The sequence below is a fragment of the Clytia hemisphaerica genome, unplaced genomic scaffold, assembly GCF_902728285.1.
Source record: "Clytia hemisphaerica strain Z4C2 unplaced genomic scaffold, Clytia hemisphaerica genome assembly, whole genome shotgun sequence".
NCBI classification, from domain to species: domain Eukaryota; kingdom Metazoa; phylum Cnidaria; class Hydrozoa; order Leptothecata; family Clytiidae; genus Clytia; species Clytia hemisphaerica.
The window spans coordinates 1028552-1052475 of NW_027104472.1; the positions used below are offsets into that span (position 1 = coordinate 1028552).

The 23924-nt window shown below is 34.4% G+C and overlaps 2 protein-coding genes across 2 annotated transcripts in view; one reads left to right on the top strand and one right to left on the bottom strand.

The window, feature by feature from the left end:
- Positions 1-2789: 2789 nt before the first annotated feature.
- LOC136821368 (telomerase protein component 1-like) overlaps positions 2790-23924 on the top strand; it is a 64681-nt gene continuing 43546 nt past the window's right edge. The window contains exons 1-20 of the mRNA XM_067077603.1: positions 2790-3599; positions 4126-4260; positions 4483-4644; positions 4837-5007; positions 5395-5534; positions 5954-6011; positions 6379-6478; positions 6883-6992; positions 7308-7395; positions 7879-7942; positions 9210-9390; positions 10134-10295; positions 11222-11326; positions 12939-13078; positions 13480-13542; positions 13790-13871; positions 14546-14787; positions 21804-22040; positions 22723-22839; positions 23121-23244. Of these exons, the coding sequence (XP_066933704.1) occupies positions 2853-3599; positions 4126-4260; positions 4483-4644; positions 4837-5007; positions 5395-5534; positions 5954-6011; positions 6379-6478; positions 6883-6992; positions 7308-7395; positions 7879-7942; positions 9210-9390; positions 10134-10295; positions 11222-11326; positions 12939-13078; positions 13480-13542; positions 13790-13871; positions 14546-14787; positions 21804-22040; positions 22723-22839; positions 23121-23244 (3228 nt within the window). The 5' untranslated portion in view covers positions 2790-2852. The remainder of the gene's footprint in view (positions 3600-4125; positions 4261-4482; positions 4645-4836; positions 5008-5394; positions 5535-5953; positions 6012-6378; positions 6479-6882; positions 6993-7307; positions 7396-7878; positions 7943-9209; positions 9391-10133; positions 10296-11221; positions 11327-12938; positions 13079-13479; positions 13543-13789; positions 13872-14545; positions 14788-21803; positions 22041-22722; positions 22840-23120; positions 23245-23924) is intronic.
- Positions 16082-20075, bottom strand: LOC136821349 (probable cytochrome P450 12a4, mitochondrial). The gene is made up of 5 exons (XM_067077587.1): positions 19859-20075; positions 19153-19280; positions 18202-18490; positions 17781-17911; positions 16082-17419 (listed from the first exon to the last, which is right to left on the bottom strand). Coding segments are annotated over exons 1-5 (1272 nt in total). The 5' UTR covers positions 19861-20075; the 3' UTR covers positions 16082-16697.

The window sequence follows — 23924 nt, forward strand, 5'->3', positions numbered from 1 at the left end:
AGAATTCCCTTGATGAAAATCATGTGTTTGATTTGCTGAATTAAAAAAATAAATTACAGAAATTGAAGCTTGCAACAGATTTACACTGGAAATACTTTGGCACAACACTGACTTATCACATCTGACTTATCGCTTGAGCCGCCATCTTGAAACACCACATTACCTATGATCTGTAAAAACAACGCACGCTAAAAGTACCCAAAAAGTTAACCCGATATCGGAAGAAAGTTTAGAAATCAAAGTGAGATCGGGAAATCGGATTTTTTTTTGCCGTCTTATGATGATGGAAGAAGTAGTAGAAGAAAATTTTACCTATTTGAATGCTCAGCTTAGGCTGACCAATTAGAAATAAAGCAAAATTTTCAACTAGATAATCGTTTATCTTTATCTTTATAGCATTAGCCTCAATAAATATTAGGTGTACTGGACATGGTTCATGTAGTACTATTACATCTCTGTCCAACACGTATCCGATGTATTGAAACGGACACGGGCAATTGGACGGACCGTTACGGAGTGTAGAGAAAAAATGAGGAAATGAGTTTGTGCTTGTGGAAACATATTTTTAGTAGCATTTCTATATTTCTTCCAAGATTTCTAGGAATTTCTGAGTTTTCTCGAAAATGCAGGACATTCTGTTTTCATGAAAGGTATGCGGGCGGAACTGGAGACAAAGAGCTTAAATTGAGCGGGACGGTTGGCAACTATGAAGATAGGGTGTTGAGAATAACAGAGTCAATTAAGTCTGCATAAGAGCCCCCTGGCCCTGCCCTGCTCCTGAGATTTTCATTTTCAGCGGAGATCTGTGCTTTGATTTGATTGGATTTGATTGTGAGAGAATTTGGATTTTTGTTCATATTATAAGACAGTGTAGCTCTAAAGCTCTATAAAGAGCATAATTCTACTTGACAATCAAAACAAAACATGACATCCTTTAGCAAAAGGTGTTTACAAGGTTCTTGACAGAAAATCTTTTGTTTTAATCTGGTTTGATACAGTGAAGTCAGGTAACTTGCATCAGTGGAGGGAAACTTGCATAGCCATCATGCATCAAATGACTGACCAATATCGTAACTTGATCTAATGTCGACACCCCTCCTCTAATTCTGGCACCCTTTTTATCAGCCAAAATTTATAGAAATGTTGAAACTGTTTTTCTTTCCTTAGTGGTCAGAGAGGAATAATCCTTTTTTCAATCAGTGATTCAAGCTTTCATATTAGAAATTAGACGAGGGATGTCGATATTAGACCGACTTACGGTATCAAAGCAGCAAAATTTCAAAACAAATGAACTACGCAGCTCTGCTCGAAGCTTTTCTCTACCATTTTTGTTTTGATTTAACTTTTTATTTTAATGACCAGCCAGGTTATTCATTTGAGGGCTATGCATGTTAGCCTCCACTGATGCAAGTTTCCCAATCTCACGGTAGTGCTGCAGATCATCGGTGGACAGTATTCAATTATCATTATTCCTTTTTTTATTCATTTCTGGAATGTTTGCAAGATGAGGAAAAACAGAAAGTTGTATTTTGTACTGCTTTATTCACATCCTGAATTTGAAAGATTTTCATGTGGTGCTTTATTGCAAACTTCAAAAAACTAGTTTTTGTCTCGCTTTCCCTGGCCGTTAAGGGGGAGAGGGGGGTCAAAGCTAATGCCGTTAAGAAGATTCGAAAGTAAATTGCATTTCATTTGCTTCTAAATTCCAGGATTCTCCACACAAACCAGACAGAACCAGAGCAAGATGGGCTGTCTTTATTCCTTTGCTAAAGAATATAACATATTCCTAGTACAAATGATTTTGCCGATTCCCTTTGTGCAGGGTTGGTGTAATTTAAGATGCACGATCTAACGATTTACGATTCACGATGCGCGATCCATGCATAAAATATGCTGATTATTCCTAATAATTATCATAAAACTTAAATTATTTAACATAATTCTAAAACAATGGCATAATCTTTTCTCGCTTTTGTTTACCACGGTCATTTATGCAACAAAAAAGAAAAAAGTAAGCAATGGAACTACGAATAATTACAACCGTAAAATTATGAAAAAGACTAACTTAATATTGTTCATAATGAGAGTGAAAGTAAACAGTGCACAAGAAATATTTTTGCTCTCAGTTTTAACAATCATAATCGAATATAGGAATTGCTTTCTTAAAAGTAAATAAAAGAATATATTGGCGAACAATATGTTTTGTGGACGTAATGTACGAAGCAAAAAACAGGTGCTCTATTATGAGAAAGAAATTTCTTTCGGTAAACAATTATATTGTTTCAATTCAAGTTATGAAAAAGAGAGCAAGAACAGAGGGTGAATGCACGTGGCTTCTTTAAATATAATTTGTATAACCTTGCATAAATGATATTTTCTTAAATAATTAAGTTTCAGCGAATGAAAGTTAGTAAATTACCTAAATATTTTATCATGATTAGCATAATTACGCATGAATTAACATATTTTATGCACAGATCGCGAATCCTGCATCGTAAATCGTTAGATCGTGCATCTTGAATTACACCAACCCCTTTGTGCATGAAAATGGTTTTTAACCCTTAATGGCTATGTTTTGTTTATCCCCTTATCTCCCTTTATACCCATCCCCCTTCTGTAATGAAATTTTACCCCCCCCCCTTTTTTACAGAAAATCTGTTTCAAAGCAAACTTGCCCAATGCATCTTTATTACATTCAATGCTTAAATGATACAGCCTATGTCTTATTTTAATCATTATTCTTCTCTTTCTCATACTGCAATAATCATATTTTTATATTTTGTTTTTGTAGAAAATGTTTGTTATCAAATAGTGAATATTTAGGTATACCTACCTTTTAAAAGGAAGAAACAATGGGTAAACTAGAATTGCGACCAAATTTAAAGAGCAAGCACAACCTGGTGCAAGATGATCTGGGCTCGAACACTATTCCATTAAAGAAAGCCAACATGTTAGAAGATCCTCAAAGCAGTTTAACAAAACAAAAGACTGAATTGGTTACTTCAAATGTAAAACCAGTTGGATCACTTCATTTAAACAATTTATTAGGAACTGGTATGAATATCAATAAAGCACCAAAACCAAGTCTCTTTAATAAATCTCTGCTACTTGGAAGCAGTAATCTAGAGAAAGGAAGCCTAAAGCCAACACTTTTTTGCACTACCAATCTTCTTCCGACAACAAGTTTAGATTTAGTCCAAAAACCTCAAAATGCATCATCATCGATGAAAGAGGAGAAACCCAAGACAAGCAAGCGGCTTCAAACTAAAAAGAGCAAAAAGAGAAACTCCTTGGAAATTCAAAATCTGAAAGGTCCAAGTAAAGTGACAAAGGACCATGACGCTGGAAAAATAACAAAGCGAAAGAAAAAGATTGTATCAGACAATAGTCATTCTAAGAAGAAGATCAAGGAAGCACAATTTGAGATTATAACTGCCAGTATCAAGGAATTAAAACTGACTGATAATGAATTCAAAAGACAACAACTGGAGGTGATGAGGAATAAGTTGAAAGCTGAGAGTGAAAACCTGTTTACAGACTCTAAACAAGGAAGCTATGATGCCATCAAGCAGGAAAAAGAGAAAATTATTAAAGCTAAGGTAAAATTTGATTTTCTTTGGTCGGAAACTCACCTTCAATAGTTCAAAACTATATGTTATGACCATTTACAGATAATGTTATTTAAATTGTGTCCAAGTGCATGCTTTTGCCAATGTAGAATAAATGTAGAGATGTATTTTTTTTTGGCTCTGTAAACCAACAAAAGCTTAAAAATTGATACAGTATTGAGTCTTTGGAATTCCAAACTTGTCCTTTTTATTGATTCATCCAGATTTTAAACAGCTTCGTTTCCTATGAAAAAGCTAGTTTATCAAAAACTTATATGAACAATTTTATTTTTACAAGCCTCAATTTTGGCTAACACTTTAGAGCAATTTAAAAACAATCCTAGCCTCCTTTTACTATGTCAATAAAAGAACATTTTACGAACATTTAATCCTTGAAATCACTAAAAAATTTAAACATGAACAAAATGAACAAATTTACTCTGATTCTTTATAAAAGAAAAAGTAATTTATCTTAAATTTAGTATACGGTAATTTTTTAATTTTTATTCACTCACAGCAACATTTGATCAATATGGTGTCAATGTCATTACTCCATGCACCAAAGATTGGAGATGTTATGGATCAAACAAGAATTGAAATGATGAAAGCAATGAAAGAAATGTCAGAAATGGATCCTGAATTCATTCTGAAGGTATATTTTTTTGCTTAAAATCATCCTAACAACATCATTAAACCAAATACTATATGTAAATATGCTGTCTCTATTTGAAGAATTCTCCAAACTGCTAAATGCTATATGTTGCATCTGTTGTGTGCCTTTACTATCAGTTGGAAAAAGGGATGATATAGATTTCTATCTGGGCCATCTAATTTCATTTCCCTCTAACACTGTGTATTATTTTCTTCACCATAGCTTGCGCTATACACAAGAAAAGTGTTGAATGTGCGTGTCGTGTCAACATTCATGGTAGCATTTGCTGCTTATGTTCAAGAATGTCGGCCATATTTGAAGAAATATTTCAATGCGTCCATTGTCCTACCATCAGACTGGATTGGAGCAGCAGAGTTATACCAGGTATGCATTTCTGTACAAGAACTCTTTTTGACAGCTTTATTGGAAACTATTCTTGATATTTAACAAACCGAAAATATGATGTTATATGATATGTAAAGGGGGCAAGCTCTGTACTTTTAGGTATTTATTATAGAAAAGTCACACATTCTTAACTAAAAACATTTCAAAATTGAGTCTTTCCTTCCTTTCTAGACATTTTTTGATTCTACCATCAAATTTGGTTCCATTCCAACTGTATTGAGGAAAGTCATGATCGAAAAGTTCTCTTCATTTGACGAATACCAGTTAGCCAAATACAACAAAGAGAAGTCCCAAAACAAGGCTAAAGCTGTGACTTTTTACCCTCACATGTATGAATTTATGGTGAGTTTTCAATATATCTTAAGCCAGAATTTATTTGTAGCCATTTTAAAATCAGTATTACATATTACATATTACATATTACATTTCGGATTTTCAAATTTACTGTCAGTAAATTATGAATATGCAAATAAAACTTTTGATAGAATTTGAATTAGATTTGTAATTTTGTGTTCGTTGCAAAGATAATCATGGGTGATAAGGTTTTTTTCAAAATTTTTTCAAAAAATATTCAATCAAAAGATAGAGCCCCATATTAATCACTTCCTTGAAAAAAAGTTCAACCAGCCAAATTTAAAGCAATGGTATCTATCTATGCAGTATTTTTGGTTCAGAAAATGTTTCACAATAATGATGAGCTTAATTTTTTTCTGTTTTTTTTTTATCCAGCGTTCAGAGAGCCAACTCCTAGACGAAGATGGAGACAATATCAAAGAATATGAATTAAAGTCACTCTCCCTGAAACAATTGATTCGTAAATTACACATCAGTCAACCGTCACAGTATGTTATGTGCCTGGTTGGAAAGAAGTAAGTAAAAATTGACTGGTTACAGGACGTCATTTCCATTTAGTCTTTGGCTTCTACCATTTGCTCACATGGTATTTAAAAAAAAAGAAAAAATAACTTTCTCCACCTCATGTGCCTTGTGGGCACAAATTAGAAAACATATATATCTGTATTTTTGTAACTTCAACTCAACTATACTACTACCCCAGAAAAATTTGTAACTTGCACGATAAACTTTTAAAATTGGTTAAAAAATTTAACTGGATTGTATTTCGGAAATATTTTGGGTCCTTTAAAAATGGTTATTTCAAAATTAATAGTCTTGCATGCTGGACCATAATAACCTGTAAACTGTCGTATTATCATTATAAATTGCATTCTAAAGGGTTTACCAGAAAGAATATTTTCCTTTAGCAATTTATGATTTTCATTTTTTCCAGATATCCGTCAAGTATCCAGGAATTCTACCAATCACATTTGCCTGGCAACTTTGACGAGGTTAGATGTTAGAACTAATATTGGTTCTGGGAAGGAACCTAGAGTTTCCATTTTCGGGGCTCACACTATGATCTGGAAAGTAGAGGGGTGGAAAATATAGTGACAAAGGAACGTTTGCGTGGACGGGAGAAGGTTTCGATTTTGACCCTCTCTCTTAAAATGTCCCTATTTCATATTGATTTTGTCCAGAAATGCAGCTATTGAAAGGATGGTAAAATGTAAACTTTACTAAGGCATCATTTTTACTTACCTAGAAAAGGTTATAGATTCTGTCTAGCACTCGGCTATACCTTAATAGTTAGAGTTGGTTTGTATATTTTACAACTCATCCAATGGATTCTCATGTTGATTTTTTTCACATATCTAGGGGAGAGCAGGCAAACGAATGAAGTTGAAGACACCAGAAACATGGGAGACACAGGTTTCATTGAAAGGAAACAAAGCTACTACTTGGCAAGACTTATTAGGTATGATGTAAACAGCAGTTCAGTATACAAAGCTCTTCTGTCTCATCGAGAACCAAATTCAGCAAAATTTTAAAAACCTTTTTCCTAGTTTGTTGTTTAGAGTCCATTTTTGTCTGAAACACACAAATTTGGTTTGACCAACTTAAAACTGAAGCAAGCACATTAACTACATTTAGATACAAATTATATTTCTCATTGACAAGGACTTAGATTTATTCGAACTATAGAACGACTCGAACGAAAGAAAAATATGGCGTTGGGGTGCTGTGTGCAATCAAGTTTTAGTGAAGCATGACATACTTTCTCATTGAATAAACTGAGGGTTGTGTTCATCAGTTCTTCAAAGATTTCGCTTAACGAGCTCATTGTTATCAAGCTAAAATATATGTACTCGTTATATTTAGATCACAAGAAATTACCTTTCATGGCAATGTTGAGGAACCTCAGAAACATGATCAGTGCTGGAATGAAAGAGAAATATCATAACATGATTATTCATCGATTGACTGATGAGGTATAAATACATAATATACCTTACGGGAACTTACAATAATGAATTTTCGCAGGACTAATTTTCACGTGAGCTAAATTTTACGATTATTGTGTACTGTGAAAATTAATTCTGCAACATACGGTTTTTATGTCAAAATTTCTAGTAAAATGAAAGAATATCGTTCCAGTGTAAAACGTAGAATTAAAAAAATGATTGAACGTAGTTGGGTGGATGGAAGCTAATAAAAAATCTGAATTTTAACATGATACTCAAATTTAACCAAAGGGTTAAATATGAGGATCTGATAAATCTAATTTTCGAAATTATTTTCCTCAGAAATCAGTGAAGAACAGCAAGCAGTTTCCATTCCGATTTCTGTCAGCTTACGATATTATTGAATTGATGGAAAAGTCTTTGGAAACTGGTACGCAACTATTTTATCGAATTTACATTTTCATTCTTAATGAATATCTCATGGAAATCGCGGTTCATTTTAGTACCTTTAGAGGTTCTAATAATCACGTTTACCTTTAGATAGCAAATATGTCCCTTTTCGGGAATCGATATATTCCCTTAATGATTAAAATGATACCTTCCGTTGTACGATTTAAAAAAAAAACCGTTAAGATAATTTTAAAACACCCTGTAGGAATTATTTTGTATCTTTTGAGTGATTTTCGGGATTTCCAAAAATTCAAAAGTTATTCACCTAATTTAAGCTAACATGGTTTCTACATGTTAACAAAGACGAATGCTCACTTAAAGCGAATGTAATTTTAATAATAAGGAAATTATTCATAAAATAAATGGACTGTTTTAATCGGGTGCAGGGTCAACGTATAATAATAATTTGTTTATTTCTATTTGCGAACCACGTGACTGGAATTTTCAGTTTTTGTTTTTTTAGGTGAAGATTTAGCTTCAGTTTCTTACAAGAAGAACAAAACAAATACCACGAGATCGAACAGCAAGTAAGTGTTTTTCGTTCGCTTTTACAAAGTTGTTACAGGCTCGTGAGTGATGTACACGTTTTGTTTAATAAGTATATCCGAACTTTTTTAAGCCTTCGGATGTTCTTAAAAACCTTTTGAAGGATCAAGGGTAAGTGGAGAAAACCAGGGAGAAAGAGTGGCGCCCTCCCCTACCTTCGGGTAGATAGCTATCGAAAGAGGAGCCTTCGGGTTTCCTCTGACTGCGGTCGCAGACTTACTTAAACCTTTTAAGTTTTAAGCTTAAAGATGTTTTCAAACCTGTTCTGATATTTTGTGTGTATTTTTGTGTGATTTCCTAAGAATTTTTGTTATTTTAGAGTCTGCACTAGCCTTAAAAGTGTTCTGAAATTGTCCTAATATTTTGGCTATCGAAACCATTTTTATACAGTTAGTTACTGATTATTCAGGCCAGTCTCACTAGAAAATCTACAAAATAAGTAGATGTATAAATTTTCTTAATTCTACGGAAGTCTGTAGAATTACGGCACTCTTTAGATGTCTGTAGAAATATGAATCTACATATTTTGTAGAATAATAATTCTACCCTATATACCCTCCTATACAATATAGACTCTGTTGTGTAGCAATCTACTAATTTGCCGTAATTCTACAGATGTCTGTAGAAATATGAATCTACATATTTTGTAGAATAATAATTCTACCCGTAAATCTACAGACATCTGTAGAAATTTTAAATTTACACCATCTACGTATTCTGTATAATTATGTGTGATAATGTGTTGGATTATTTTTTGGAATACTATAGCAAAGTTTGCTATGATATTTACAACTTCTGGTATACCTTGCTTGTATTGATCTAAGCAATAGAACTTTTTTTTAAAGCCCCAATTTTTGTAGGATTTATTCTAATAATCGTGGCCGGGTAGCTCAGTCGGTAGAGCATTCGCCTTACAATCTAAGGTTTGTGGGTTCGATCCCCGGTCACCACCAACTCCTCAGCGGATGAGTAGCTTAGATTGGGTAATCTGATCTAGGCGGTAAGTTCGATCTCCCAGGTTTAGTGCAAATAGAAAGGGGATAAACTCCCTCACTCCCGGCTCCGCCGACAGCCACCGGATGAATTTACTTACTTACTTTACTTATTCTATAACCTCAATTTTTCTATTTTCTTCCATCTGCCGAGAGTTTTCGATAATATCAGAGCTTGCTCAAATTAAAAGAAAGAGACTTTGATTTATATTTATATATGAAACAGTTATATCTTTTCTTTCTTCTTTTTTATTAGGCCCTTGTTGTACAGTCATTCGTTATTGATGCGTTACAAAAAGGCGTTAGAGAAATCCCTGAAGATTTCCACCCTTCACAACATTTCGCCGATTCCAGGGATGACTGTTATCATTATTGATATTGATGAAGAATCGTCCTCTCAAATATTGACCAAGAGTATCTCCCCTGTACAACGAAACGTATGTTAATGGCTTATTCACAGTTTCTGTTATACTGTTGGCGAGAGATCCAGGTTACTGTACCTAGAACGTTATTTAGAGACACTATTTTAAGAAAGCGCTTTGAGAAATCCCTGGATATTTCTATACTCCATAATACCTCGCCGATTCCAGGGATGACTGGTTTCATCATCGATATTGACTAAGGGTCATAGTTTCCTCACTGGGTGGTTCAAATCCCCTAATTGCCAAACCCCCTATATATAAATTTCTCAACCCCCCCATATATAAATTTCTTAGACCCCCCCCCCTTAATAACCAAAGTAGTGAACCCTGGGATAAAATTTTGAATGGGAATGACACTGAAAATGATAAATTTATTTGGTAAAAGATTTTACTATATAACCATACCCCCTAAATGCCAAACCCCCTAATAATTGAGACTTTTTCAACCCCCCCTTAAAGGGCTTGAAGGGTTGTCTGAGAATTTGAAGGCCCCCCTAAACATATGGGGATGAAACTATGAGGGTACCCCACCCGTACGTTTGAAGGATCATTCTATTGCTTCGAGTCTCTTTTTTGGTTCAATTATCTACAACATGATCGAAATATTCGGACTCTTACTCTTGCGTGTCACTCCTAACAAGCCTTACTTTTGTAATTGACCCCCCCCCCTAAATGGTTTTCGCTATAAAGTGTATTTTTTGTTTCTCGTCAATTCTTGCTACTATTGATAATTATCGATTGTATTTTTTTTTTCATAGAGTTTGAACATGGGCTTATTGCTTGGTGTAATGTGTAATTTCCATTGTGAAGAAAGTCTCTTCATTTTGAATGATCGAAACAAAGGATTCACCATTTTGAATAATGTCAACAGAAACAACAATATCATGGATAGTGTCCATGAAGCCATGGAAGAAGCTCAGGTTTGTTCTATGGAAAGTTTTCGTTGAAATGTCTCCATGAATTAGTCTGACTAGCGAGAAGATACAAAATATGTTTTGATGCTGAAATTTTATGAATCTTTTTCTAAAATCTATTCTGAAAATTTGAACAAGAATATCAATACCATAGACAGTTTAATTATTAATCCATGGAAGAAGTTCAGGTTTGTTACGAGGTTACGAAATATTTTTGTTGGAAAGTCTCTTAAATTTGTCTGGATCATCAAGACAGTTCAAAAAATGTTCATGAATCTTACCTTGAGATTGATACAATTTTTGAAAATGTGTTCAAGAAAACCAATATGAAGGACAGTTTTCTTGAGGGTATAATAAAAGATACTTATAATTTTATAAGAACATAAATCCGAAACTTTAAATTAGAAGTACATGATCAAAATTCATGATTGATATCTGTGGTCACATGTCCAAACCTTTCCGTTAGTGTAGTAGTTGGTGGATTTCAACACACTAACAATGTGGAGATGGATTTCTCCCAATTCACTGTCTCTGTCCAGTTAGTAGACAACAATTCACTTCCAGCTCTAACTAGTGGTAATTGAGTCCTCGGGTTCCACATGGACCCGTAGCTTAATGGTAGAGCAAATGCCCGCGAGTGGCATGGTTGTGAGTTCGAGTCTCGCCGGATCCGATGATTTTCCAACGGTTCTGGTGTCTGGTCAGAAGACAACATGAGAGCGACTGTATTCACTTCATTAGAAGTACAGGGTGATAGTGTCATATTTTAAGAAATATCTGAGCTATAAACCTCAAATCTCACATACAGGCTTGAAATAAGTGTTGAAGATTTCATGGCGATAAGATAAACATATAAAAAGTTACGTCAAAAATTCTAAGGGTGCGGTTTTTTTTAATCAGCCTGTACATGAATTTTGTTTTTTTGAATTCAGCATATTTGGAGACGTGAACCAATCGTGCGTGAACGTAAAGAAGTCAATCAACTTGATGAAGAATTGTGTGATTATTTGGGACAATTTGTTGGTCAACGTCGTGTGGTATGTGTTGCTAAATGTTCTTTTGGTTTATGAGCGATTTTTGCGAATTTTAGCCCTTTTCGTGAAAGTAAATGTCTTCGAAAATTCTAGGAAGGGCCACTCGCAAAAGTTTATGCTCGCGAAAAATTTGTGACAAAATAGAAAATCTGTAAAACTTCAAACTTTGAATAAAATGTAACTTTTATAGCAATTTTTAGCCTACTAAAAGACTAATAAGTCAAAGGACAAATGTTTCAAGCCAATACAAGAAGTATTTGCCCCTCTAAGCCATTTTTTTCATGGGAAAGTTTTCAATTTTACGTTTTGATTGGCGAAAGTTTATGCTCGTGAAAAATATAATTTCGTTAAATTCGCGAAAGTAAATGTCGTGAATTTCGCGATTTTTCGTCCTCGCGAAAGTTTCTGCTCGCGAAAGTTTGTTATGCCTAATGTAGTTTTAATCGGAACACAACACTTTACCAAAACCTAAAAACAAAATGAAAGATTTGAACCTTAGATTTCTAAAATTGCTTGTCCAGTGGAGTTTCCCTAAATCGAGTATTTCCTTAACTCGAACAAGTTTTATGGTCTCTTCAGTTAACAATGCCTTATTTACCTACTCCATAACTCGAAATTTCCTTAACTCGAACAAAATGTCCCATTCACGTGATCGACACATTGCAATAGAAAATGTTGAATTTAAGCTTAAGTATTTTAATTTTCAGCTCTTAAAGGTTTTGTTTTTACACAAGTGTTCTCGTTTCATATCAGACATATATTTCATATCAGGACAGTGTCTGCCTATTGTGCTGACACAAACAGAAATGTTTTTCTTTCAATCTTTCTGGCAAATCTTGCTCCACATCCGTGTCAATTTAATGTGAAAAAACTTATAAATTAAAATTGACGAGTAAGCAAACGATATCACTCGATTATTTAAAAAACAAAACCTTTAAATAAAATAACAAGTGCTTTAAAAGGACATCTTTAGAACAGATGGCAGTTTTAGGGCAGTTGAAAGTCAGCAAAAATTTAATGGTTTTAAAAATATTCCTTCTTTCTATTCCCGACACACGTTTTTTTATAAGAAGATCCAAAATCTTTTAAGCCTTCAGAAGTGCTTAACTTTTTGAGTTTTAAGCCTAATAAATTGGGACTCAATAATAGAGTATGCAAAGCCTTCAAATGTTCTTAACTTGTTCTTAAGATTTTGGCAATCGAAGCCTTATGTTCTTATATAGTTTGTTCTTAAAGTTAATTTCAAGGATAATTTTTTTCTCCTGAGTGAATATAGTTTGACATGAATTTCTTCGCATATATTTTCTATGTGAGTCAGATCTGACTATTGTATACGTAAGTGCATGGAACTTTAAGTTATAATATGCTTTTTATCATTTTGATATTTTTAGAAAATGCACATATTGTGTTTGTTATGAAGTTATATTTCAAAACGTTATACAGTATATAGAGTTGCATCTGATGATTGCTTAGAGCATGAAACTCGGAGTTATGAATTTTTAGATTTTTGGTATATTTTGATTGAAAAAGTTATATTTCAAAATATACATCTGATGATTGCTTAAATGTAGCACTAAACTTTTAGTTATGTATTTTACATTGATTTCAATTATAGATTAACAATTTCTACATGGTGGGAACTGGATCAGGGTGGACGAAAGGTGACTACCTGAAGAAATTTGTTGATATTTACCGGAAGGAAGTCAATCCAACTACTCTCGTCATTCGACAGTGCATTCAAAGTGATTCATACATGTAAGTGACGTGTATTTGTATTCTATATTCTTTTCAAGGTTTTATTTTTACATAAGTGTTCCCGTTTCATATCAGATACATGTTTCATATCAGGACAGTGTCTGCCTATTGTTATATTGTGCTGATATAAGCAAAAATTGTTTTCTTTTCCTTTTTTGACCAATATTGCCTCACATTCGTGTCAATTCAATGTGAAAAAGCTTGTAAATTAAAGTTGATGAGTTAGCAAACGATGTCACTCTTATTTAAAAACAAAAGCTTTAAGTCCCTATAATCCCGATAAATTTAAGCTGCAAATTTTCTTAATTTCTCCGTTTCCTATTAGTGGGACCGAATCATTGATTATAGCCTAAATGCGTTGGTGTCTGAATGTTAATTTAAACTTTTATTCATTTCACCAGGAAAAATTGTTTGGATTCAGATTATGACGTTTTTGTCGTTGGATATTCTGATCAGGTTCTCAAGTAAGCGATTTTAAATTGACGCAATCGTTCCATTAATAAAGTCCAATCAAATTGAAAAAAATCTGGGTAAAAATAGATTTTGGTCTAATTGTAATTTTGTTTGGGTGCTCGTCTCTAAAGGTATGTGAACCGGGTGAGCTTTAAAATTGGAGTCTAAAAAAATGATGTTTAACCTTAAGCTCCCAGAAAATTATTCAACTCTGGGTATTGCCTTAAATGGAAGTTACGAAGATATTCTTGCTTTTAGATACTTGGGTGAGCGTGGGACAGGCAGACAATTGACAGCCGTGGAAAATATCGATATGACTTTCAATCTCGACGATATTAAGGTAAACATTCATTCAAACTCTCAACTGATCAGTTTTTCCTAACTTATTTTTCTAAACAAGTCCTCGAAATGCTCTACCCTATGGGCACGCAACGTCTTATGGTCATTCAATGGACGGCTTTATTTAAGACCTTTGGACGTCCTAGAAACGTACATTAGACGTCCAAAAGACGTTTGTGCCCATTGGGAATAGCTTTTTCACCTTATCGGAGAGGACCACTAACGTAGAATTGTGGCAAACTCGGGGTTAAGATATAACTTCTAGAAAAAAAACTAACGAGGCTTTTCTTTAGACTTTTTCCCAATAGAAGTATTATATCTAGCCTAGGTTGACAGTTTTTTACTATACGCGGTAACGTCTCTTTCACTTTGCGACTTTTTCAAGTGTTTTTAAAGCCCATGTTTTCGAACTTTAAGCATTCGGTATTTTGACGTCATTTTAATCTTTCAACCTCTTGCGTTAACGAAAAAATCGAATTTGCGTCAAAACACTTTTATCCTTTTTCCCCAAAATTCTCAAAGTGAAAGAACTCCCTACAAAATGGACTAAAAGATCCCAGCTTTTTTTGAATTACTCGCTGAAGGCATCATAGCTTTATTCTAAAAAAATATTACTCAACATTAGTGAATAACCCGTATGTTTTCAATGACCAGATTCATCATTTTTTTGATCAGGTTCGCCGCAAGAAGCGACTTGCAGATGATTCATCCAAAGTCAAGATTGAGCGTCCTATTCTAGCTTGGAAGACCATACGTGTTTTCATTTCGTCCACTTTTCGTGACATGCATGGAGAAAGAGATCTGTTGACCAAATACGTTTTCCCAGAGTTAAGATGCTGGTGTTACAACTATTGTTTGAATTTGTATGAGGTTGATTTGAGATGGGGAATCACTGAACGACAATCACAATCAGACAAGTAAGTTCTTTCTAAGAAACTTTGCAGTTGAATCTCTCTAATTCGATATTCTACTATTCGATACGCTCCATTATTCGATAATATTGAAAGAAACAAAACTCTTCGTAAAAGACACCATACTACCTTTATCGGCCAAAACTTAGTTGGCCTTAATTTTAGTTGGCCTTAATTATTAGTCGGCCCTAATTTTAGTCGGCCCTAATTTTAGTCACCTCGTCAAAATTTAGTCACTAAGGGTCGACTAATAATTGAGACAGAATAAAAATTTGGGCCATTTCTAAATTTACAAGCAGATGGAAAATAGGAGAAAGCTTAAAATACTGGAAAATAAGGAAAGCTTAATTATAAACTTTTCTTTTGGCCCAAACTTTTAGTCGGCCCCAATTTTAGTCGGCCCAAATTTTTAGTCACCAAGCCAAAATTTAGTCACTTAGGGCCGACTAAGTTTTGGCTGATAAGGTATTTGATATGCTCCCTTATTCGATGAAAATCCAATTCACCTTGAAAGTCGAATTTTTAGAGAGCGTCAACTGTATGTTTTCCCTGAGTTGAGATTTTTTTATTGTTTGAATTTTTATTCAGCTGCCATTATGATAAAGATGTGGGTGCTTCATTTTAAAATGGGGGAAAGATAACGAAAATCGTGATGGCATAGCATGAAAATATTTTTCCAATTTTAAGATGAAAGTATTACATAAAAAAAAAAAAAAACTTTTAACTGAAGTAAACCTCAGCTTTTTTAAAAATTCCATTTAGCAAGATTTGAAAAGTAAATTTTAGCTTTAATAATACAATAATGACCGGTTAGTGAGGGCTGTACTGAGAAATATTGCCCGAGGTCAAGTAACGACCGAGCTTGCGAGGTTGTTGCGTTGACCGAGGGCAATATTTTCAGTACAGCCCGAAAAAAACCGGTCATTATTGTATTTGTTAACCGTTTCCTTCAACTTTGATTGATTTTTAGCGCTTTATCCAGGAAAAATAGCGAAATAAAGCAGAAAAAACAAGCGAAAAGAGATAGAAAATTGCTATAATTTCTGACGTCAGAAATAAAAAATGAGAGAAATGATGTCAACGCATTGTTCATTTTCCTTTGAAAAAGTGACGTCACAATGAATTTTCCTAACGACGGGCAACTCTGGACAATGTAGGCCCGTCGTCATGCGAAAAGAACCAATTGCATTGCGCAAAAAGCCATGTAGCCCGCTTCGAAAAAGTAACCGGTTAACAAGAAACGATAATAACCTTTCTTCTATATTCAAATATTTCAAAAACAGAGTTTTATGGCACTTTATCGGCGATCCAAAAAATATCTGCAATCTGATTGGTTAAAAAGAGTACAATATATCTTGTATTTTACATGTAAAAATATAAATTGACGAAAAGATGTTGTTGCATTGTAGCGGTAACAGCAATCTAACGTCACTTTGCTACAAAAGTGCCCTGCGCTTTTTTCCAACACAAAAAGTGCATTTTTTGGGTCACCGATAAACCAGTTATCAGACATTTGCTCGTACAATATGGAAATATTTTACTCGTTCCGTATTTTCCGTAAATTTTCCTCGCCTAAAGGCTCGGAAAATATTGTACGGAAAAATCTCGGAACTCGTAAAATATTTCTCATATTGTACTCGCAACTGTCTGATAACTTATTACATAAAGTATTTACAATCATGGAAAAAATATTTGAGACAAAGGGGATTTCCCTGCGAAGTTTTGAACATAAAATTCTATAATTCTATTTAATAATACACTTGAGTCTGTCGAATCTCAGCAACTCGGATGTCTCCTTAACTCGAACAAGTTTTATGGTCCTTTAATTTGTGTTTTTTGTGTGTGTTCAAGATATAGAAACTCCACAGTTGGATGTCTTTAATCACGCCATGAGTCAGCTAGTTCGTTCGTCCTGTCTAAATGCGTTTTTCCAATCTCACATTCAGTTTTCCCTTTGGTTTTACGAACAGGTTGAAATACGAATCAAATTCCCCTACAGGGTGAATAAAATATTTGTTGACCAGTTTCATCGTATACACAAGGATTGAATTCTCAGCAATACGCCGCCCGACACATGATCGAGGACCGTGCCCGAAAGGGAGAACAGCAAATTTCGGGATCACTTCTTCAGTGCTATCCTTTGTTCCGAATGGGCAACCACCTTCTGTTTTCGTTTCCCGATTTCGTAGCCAACGTTCTGGTTTCATTTTATGGGAATCTTCAAAAAACTGTGATTGGTCGTAAGGGTTTGTTAGTAGACCAATCGTTGTTCCGGACGGTACCTCAAATCCGGACGGAAGGATAACATCTTGACGTAATTTTCTCATGCTAAGAGCTACCAATGGTCTCATGCGATGAATTTCTTTCAAGCTAGCTTTCAAATAGTGCTGTTGATTCACCTCTTTATAGCTTAGTGGCTTGTCTTTCGACAACACTTCTTTTGACTCTTGATATATTTTCTCTTGCACATCAGGATTGTTTGCTAGTTCAATCATTAGCCAAAAGATTACTGTTGGGACAGTATCAGTCGATGCACGCAATGTGTCCACAATCATGGCTAATTTTACGGCATCCGAAACTTGGTCTTCAACTCCTTCAATCAAAGCCAACTTGTATTGGCTCAAAAGCTCCTCACAACCTAGATATAAAGGCAACAAAAAAGTTCCAATTAAAAGATCATGCAAATCCTTTAGGGCCACATTGATAAGGTTTATATTTCACGTGGAAAGACCATTGATTTTAGGACATGTTGAGGGTCACATAGTCCATGACCAACCTGCTTTTGTTCTTGGTAAATTATGAATTAAAAATCTTTTTCTCCAAGGTCTCCGGGAACTCTGGGATGGCGATGCTAACGCAAATATTTCATTAGAAAATCATGGTAAAAATTGGTAAATTTTCGGCAACGAAATCGAAAATGCTCCTGTCGGTCTATGTCGACATCGGCACGGAAAGGGTTTTAAAAGACAGAAAATGATAATAAAAGCCTAATGAAAAACCTTCATAAATTAGATCACTTGCTGCAACGAATTGGTGCCATTTCATTGTGTGTTGTGTTCTATGTTGAGGTTGGATTTCGATGTCTAACCAAGTTTTAAAGAATTCCTTAGCGCCAGTATAGGCCTTGTAACTATAAGCAAGCAAAGAAAATTTCTTTAAATATTCAAAACTTCCAAAGTAACAAACAAAAACAAACAAAAGTACATTAATTTTAATATCTATTTTTAACAGGGCGGCTCCCTACATTTAATGCATGCGAAAAAATTCTTTAAACAATCGCAAGTCTCAGCTCAGATAATAAAAATCAAATTTCAAGTATATTTCTAGAGCTTTTCTTTGCAGTAAGTACTGTGCAAAAAACGTCCTGAAAAAAGGCCATGATCTTAATTTAAATTAAAATTCGAATATTTAAAGACTTACGCAGCTGGGTTTGCAGTTTGAATATCATCTTCCAAAAATCCAAATCGTTGATTTAAAGTTAAGATCCCTGCACATTCAAATTGCCAGCGATCAACATCTTCCATAAAATCTTCTATGGTGTTATCTGATGACTTATCCAATTTCCTCTGTATAAAATCAAGAAGATCGTCAGTAATTTGCGAGTATTGAGGGACAAATTTTGCGATTTTTTGTGGTCTCAACATCATTTTGCCCATCAGTTCGCGCCGCTCAAAGAATTCCTCACCAACTACATCTATATATAATAGACCTAAAAGGTGAACAAATGGTAAGGTACTATTAACTAGTAAGTGTTTAAATGGGGGGGGGGCTAGAAAATTTCAAAAAGCTCCAAAAAGCTCCAAAAAGGGGTTATTTATTTTGGAAAGACTTTGGCTGTTGTTTTTATTTTATTTTATGAGGAGGCTCAACTATTAAAGGGAAGCCTGCGAAACTCCATTGGATAGGATGAGACCAATGAGGACACCATGTAACTACATGTTTTTTCTTTTATAAGCGTAACGTATACAAACATATACAAGCTCATCAGTTTTTGGTACGTAAACAACGGCTCTATTGTTAAAGGACAATAGAATGCTAAGCATAATACGAGCCTGATATACGGGCAGACACTTGCTTATAAAAGAGACATGTACTTATTATCTCGATTCACAGGTTCAAGTTACAGACCAAGATCCCTTCCATTATGATTTGCCTATTCATTTTGAAAATACTCAAGGATATCCAGACTATTATATTAGTGAAAGTAAAGTAAATCGCTAAAATCACGACGATGAATGAAAATTTAACAGGCTAGTGAGTTTCAACCAATCAAATTTCGTATTTTCACTAGCCTATTACATTTTTCGTCCGTTGTCGTGATTATCCTGGTATGCTTAACCTCAGTATTAAAAATGTAATAACATGACTTACTTCTATTCCTGAGCTTTGAGTAGGCTTTTAAGGCCCAGATTGGACGTTCCAAATCATCTTCTGCTCCCAGTGAACGTAAAATAACTTCCCAATCGTAAGGATTGCTTGTAAACACCATATCTCCATTCCTAATGAAATTTATAAGATTGGTTTAACATAAAAATTTGCTTTTGAATTCACGAGATTGTTATTCCAGTTGTTTTTCAAATCTTGTTTTTAATTCACAAGATTGTTTTTCTTTCCATGTATAAACCTAAAATACTTATTAAGGCTATTAAGTCACGTGCTCCTGTACTCCCAAAATTCTAGATGGTGCATGTGATTTTTTTACAGACAGAAACACCTTTGGACTAAATTTGTGCTTGAAAGTTATCTGTTTAAAATATATGTCAGTAAAAGTTTGACTATATAAATCTTGTAAACTTAAGTTTGCGAGTCCCCCCCCCCATATTCAAAAAGGGTAAAAAATAATTTGTTTTGGGTAAACCCAGAAAGAGAGAGTACCATTAATACATAAAATACACGTTTTTTTCATAAGAACAAACTATACAAGTACATAATACAAGGCTTATAGATAGTACATTTCCAAAGCAAGATATAAAATATTAAGAACAAGTTATTTTAAAGCGTCATGGACTCTACAACACCCAATTTCTTAGGAAATTGCACAAAAACACTCAGAAACATGAGGAATTGAAGAACTTACATGCCGAAATGTTCTCTGTACACAAACCCATATTCCTTTCTTCGATCTTCAAAGAAGCGATGTAAAGTTGCTTGCTCATATTTTCCGGTGATGAAAGGGATTAGAGAGGTCAGTGAAGGGAAAAGTCCTTTCACTTTCGGAATTTCTTCAAAAGGTTTGACGACGACGTTGTCTTCTAGGTTTAGTTGGTGAGCACCTTTATTGACAAATTTAAAATGTTGTACACGTTTTTTTCTTTATTAGAACCCAGTTTATAAGAACATTTAGGCTGAAATTCGTCGAAAAATTAAGAACATCGTAAGAACATGCCCAGCCTCAGTTTGGAAAAAAATGACGAGAAACTACAATTTTTTCCTCTTTTCAAGCAGTTTTAACCAAACTTAGGGATGGATTTTCTAAAATCGAGAGTCAAATATTGTCCAAACTTTACCAGCTTTAAGTGCTCTTTATTTTGCATGATGTTGTCGATTTAAAGTAGTCCGAAAAATTAAGAACGCATTAAGAACATTTTAGGCTAAAAATTGCTAAAAAAATAAGCACATCCAGGCTCAGCCAAATTTTACGTGTTCTAATAAAAAAAAAAACGTGTAGGTTAAGGGCTTTGATAAATATTAGGTCAAGAGGGTTTACAAAATACAAAGAGTAGTAGGGTAGCATACAATAATAATACCGAGTTTATGTATCGGAGGATATCGAGGGCGACGGTAAGTGAAATCGATACAAAACAAAGTCGATAGTTGATGTACGGCTCTATATCGCCTTTGCTCACCTAAACAGACGACGGTATTTTGGTGTTTTTACCGTCGTCGAGCAAAGTGGACGGTGATTTTGGAGACATGTCAACTTTGCTTTATACCGTCCCCCTCGATTTATCTCGAATACATAAACTCGCTAATTATTGAGATTCGGCTCTTAATATGCACTTTTGAGGACGGTAGAGTGACTGAAACGATATGGAATAGCCTGCAGTTCTGACCAGCAATATCATCGAGGACGGTAAAAGTGCTGATTAACCGTCGTCCTCAGCTGGTCAGTTTCTAGTCAAATTAGAACCTTACCGTCTCTGTGTCAGAAAAATACACACACATAAATTCGGTAATATGTAAACAAGGAAGGAAACATAGATTTATAATCATACACATACCTCTCCGTAAAACTTTAACTTGACCAGTGTTGATATTCTTGAAAGTGTTCAATCTAGTTCCATAATTAACTGGAAGTTTTTTAAAACCCAACATTTTAAACGTAAAACGAATCTCAAGTTCTGAAGCTCAAACTTACAATTTTGACATGAGAAATTAATTTGTTATTGTCAGCGTATCTACCTACGGATTTACACAACAAACAAACTTATAAACAAACTTATAAACAAAATATAAACAAAAACTCCTTACGGTAAGCCGCAAATCTAAAGTCTGTTTACATTGGCTTTAATTCAGAGTCTTTTATGAAACAAATATTTATCAAAAACAAAGAGACAGAAATGTTTTTTGTAATCTCAATCAATTATTCTGTAATGAATACTTAGTTACCCTTAATTAATCTGAAATACCGTCACTTAACAATTGATCAAATCCGATTGGGATAGTTGGGATAGTTAGTTACGCCATAAAAATCTAAGTTAAGCTTTTACGGAAATTCTGATTGACACAGACCTTTATTTCTTCACATTTTCTTTTCGTTACTTGCCCCTTTGGCAGCTTCGACGCACGATTGGCTTTTTCTGAAAATTAAGGTTAGGAACAGCCTGGAGTTCTCCATAATTGCCAGGACTGGCTGAAATTTGGTTCTGTGAGTGAAATACCTTGAAATTTTTTTCATTTTCCCAAAAAATTAATGCACGGGACGAGGGCCTTCGAATTATCTGAGAAATACTGTAGTTACTCCCAGTGGAGTGCGTAGGCACGACAGTTTCTTAACCAAAAAAGTTTTTCTCCTTTTCTAGGCAATTGGAGCTATGTTTGAGTGAAGTCCAGAAAGCTGATCTTTTCGTCGGTATGTTGGGCGAACGATTTGGATGGGTACCTACCAAATACAAAGTGGAGGATGAAGAGAATCTAGGATGGGTCAAAGACATGCCAAAAGGATGCTCCATGACCGAGTTGGAAATGAGAGGTTTCTTGAGAGAAGATTCAAATGCATCCAAAGCATTGTTCTTGTTCAGAGATCCTGAATTTTTGAGGTATACGTTTTTTTTTTTAAGAAACACACTTTTAAGAAACATGAGGCTCAGAATGTCTAAAAACTAAGAAACATCTAAGAAACATGCTGAGGCTGAGAATGAGAAAATAACTAATTTTTTAATTCGTTTTTTTTAAGAACCTTCCAATCCAGCCTTTCATAAGGCTGATTATGTCAAAAAGTTTAGAAACATGTAAGAAACATTTAAGGCTCAAAAGGCCGATTTCTTTAAGAAACATCGAGGCTGCTTGGTAAAACTAGTTCTTAAAAAAAAAAAAAACGTGTGTCATATTCAAATTAATAAGAGAAAGAAAGGAGGGGTGGTAAGATAAAACATGCAATCTTTAAAAACTAAAATAGATAATCAGTTGGTTTGAGACATTTTGCCTGTTGATTCCTTCCAAGGTTCTGAGCAAAACCTCTAAAAATTATTGTCTTTTTCAAAGTTGAGTTCCATTGTTTTCTTACTAAAACAAAAAAAACTTGTAACTTATCTTGACTATATCATAAGACAAAAATTATATCTGAACCTGTAATATCATTCATTGTTTTTGAGTTTTTTGAATTTTGAATGCTTGTCATTTTTAAGGAGAAAAGTGAAAAGAATTGCCTTGGTGTTGAGGGAACATGCTAAAAAAATTTAAATATAATTTGTTTTTCATTTTTTCGATTTTTTTTTACAGTGATGTTCCACCGAAAGTGTTGGACGAATTTGTCACACAAGATTCAACAGCCACAGAACGCATCCAACAATTGAAGGAGTTTATCAAAAGACAAAGGAATGTTCAGCTAATTGACAAGTAGGTGCTCTACCAATTATCTGACACCGAATATAAAAATTTCCTTCAGACACGCTAAAGCATAGAAAGTCAAGCAATTTTTACATTTGAAAAATTTGGATTTTTGCAACCGGAGTTCTGAAACCCAAGCCCGCGTTTTTGAGGATTGTCGGACAATCTCAATCTCAAAAAATAACGCCAGTAAGGGCCGGCGTAAAATTTCCTGGGAAATCGATACTTACGGCCGGCGTAAAAAGGACGATAATGTACCATTTTGACCACCTATTTTCACAATTTTATAGTTACCCATGCAAGTATGGCGGAAAAGTTGATAACAAAGTTTACACAGCCGATCTAGAAGATTTTGGGAGATCTGTGCTAACAAGTGTTTGGGAGATCATCAAAACACAATACATTGATACTCAGGTAGGTGAAGGCGATGTTTTCAACGCATTGTAAATTAAGTTGTCACTTGTATACATGTACGGCTTCATAAGGTTTATTACAAGCCAAAATAGTTTGCTACTCAATTTTTGGACCTACCCCGGTGGAGGTCCTATAAATTAACCTTTGTCCGTCTGTCCGTCCGTCTGTCCGTCCGTCCGTTAGTTACCAGCTTTTCTCGAGATTGGCTCATTAGTTTTTTCTGATTTTTTGCACAATGATGCAAAATGGCAATGCCCAAAATGTGACGGAGCCCGATTTTCGAAAAAAAATTTTGGGGGGCAAATTTGGGCCAAAAAACGGCTAAAAAACGGGTTTTTTGGACTTTGTGAAAAATTTTAATTTTTTCTGATTTTTTGCGCGAAAGTAGGGTACCATCATAGGTATAAGATGGTTCAAGCAGATTTTTGCAAAAAAATTTTGTTGGCCCAAAAAACGCACGTTTATCTATAAGAATCACTATTAATAAGCATACATCGATGTTCTTAGTCAAATTACTCAATTTTTTTTATGAGATAGATGTTTTTTCTGCTCAAGAGGGCTTACTTTTGAAGAATTTGTGTGTTTTCGACAGGAAATTTGGGTTGCTTGGGCGTTTTTTATAGAAAAACTGGCCAAATTCGATATTTTTTTATAAGCACATTATCAATTACTTAGGTATT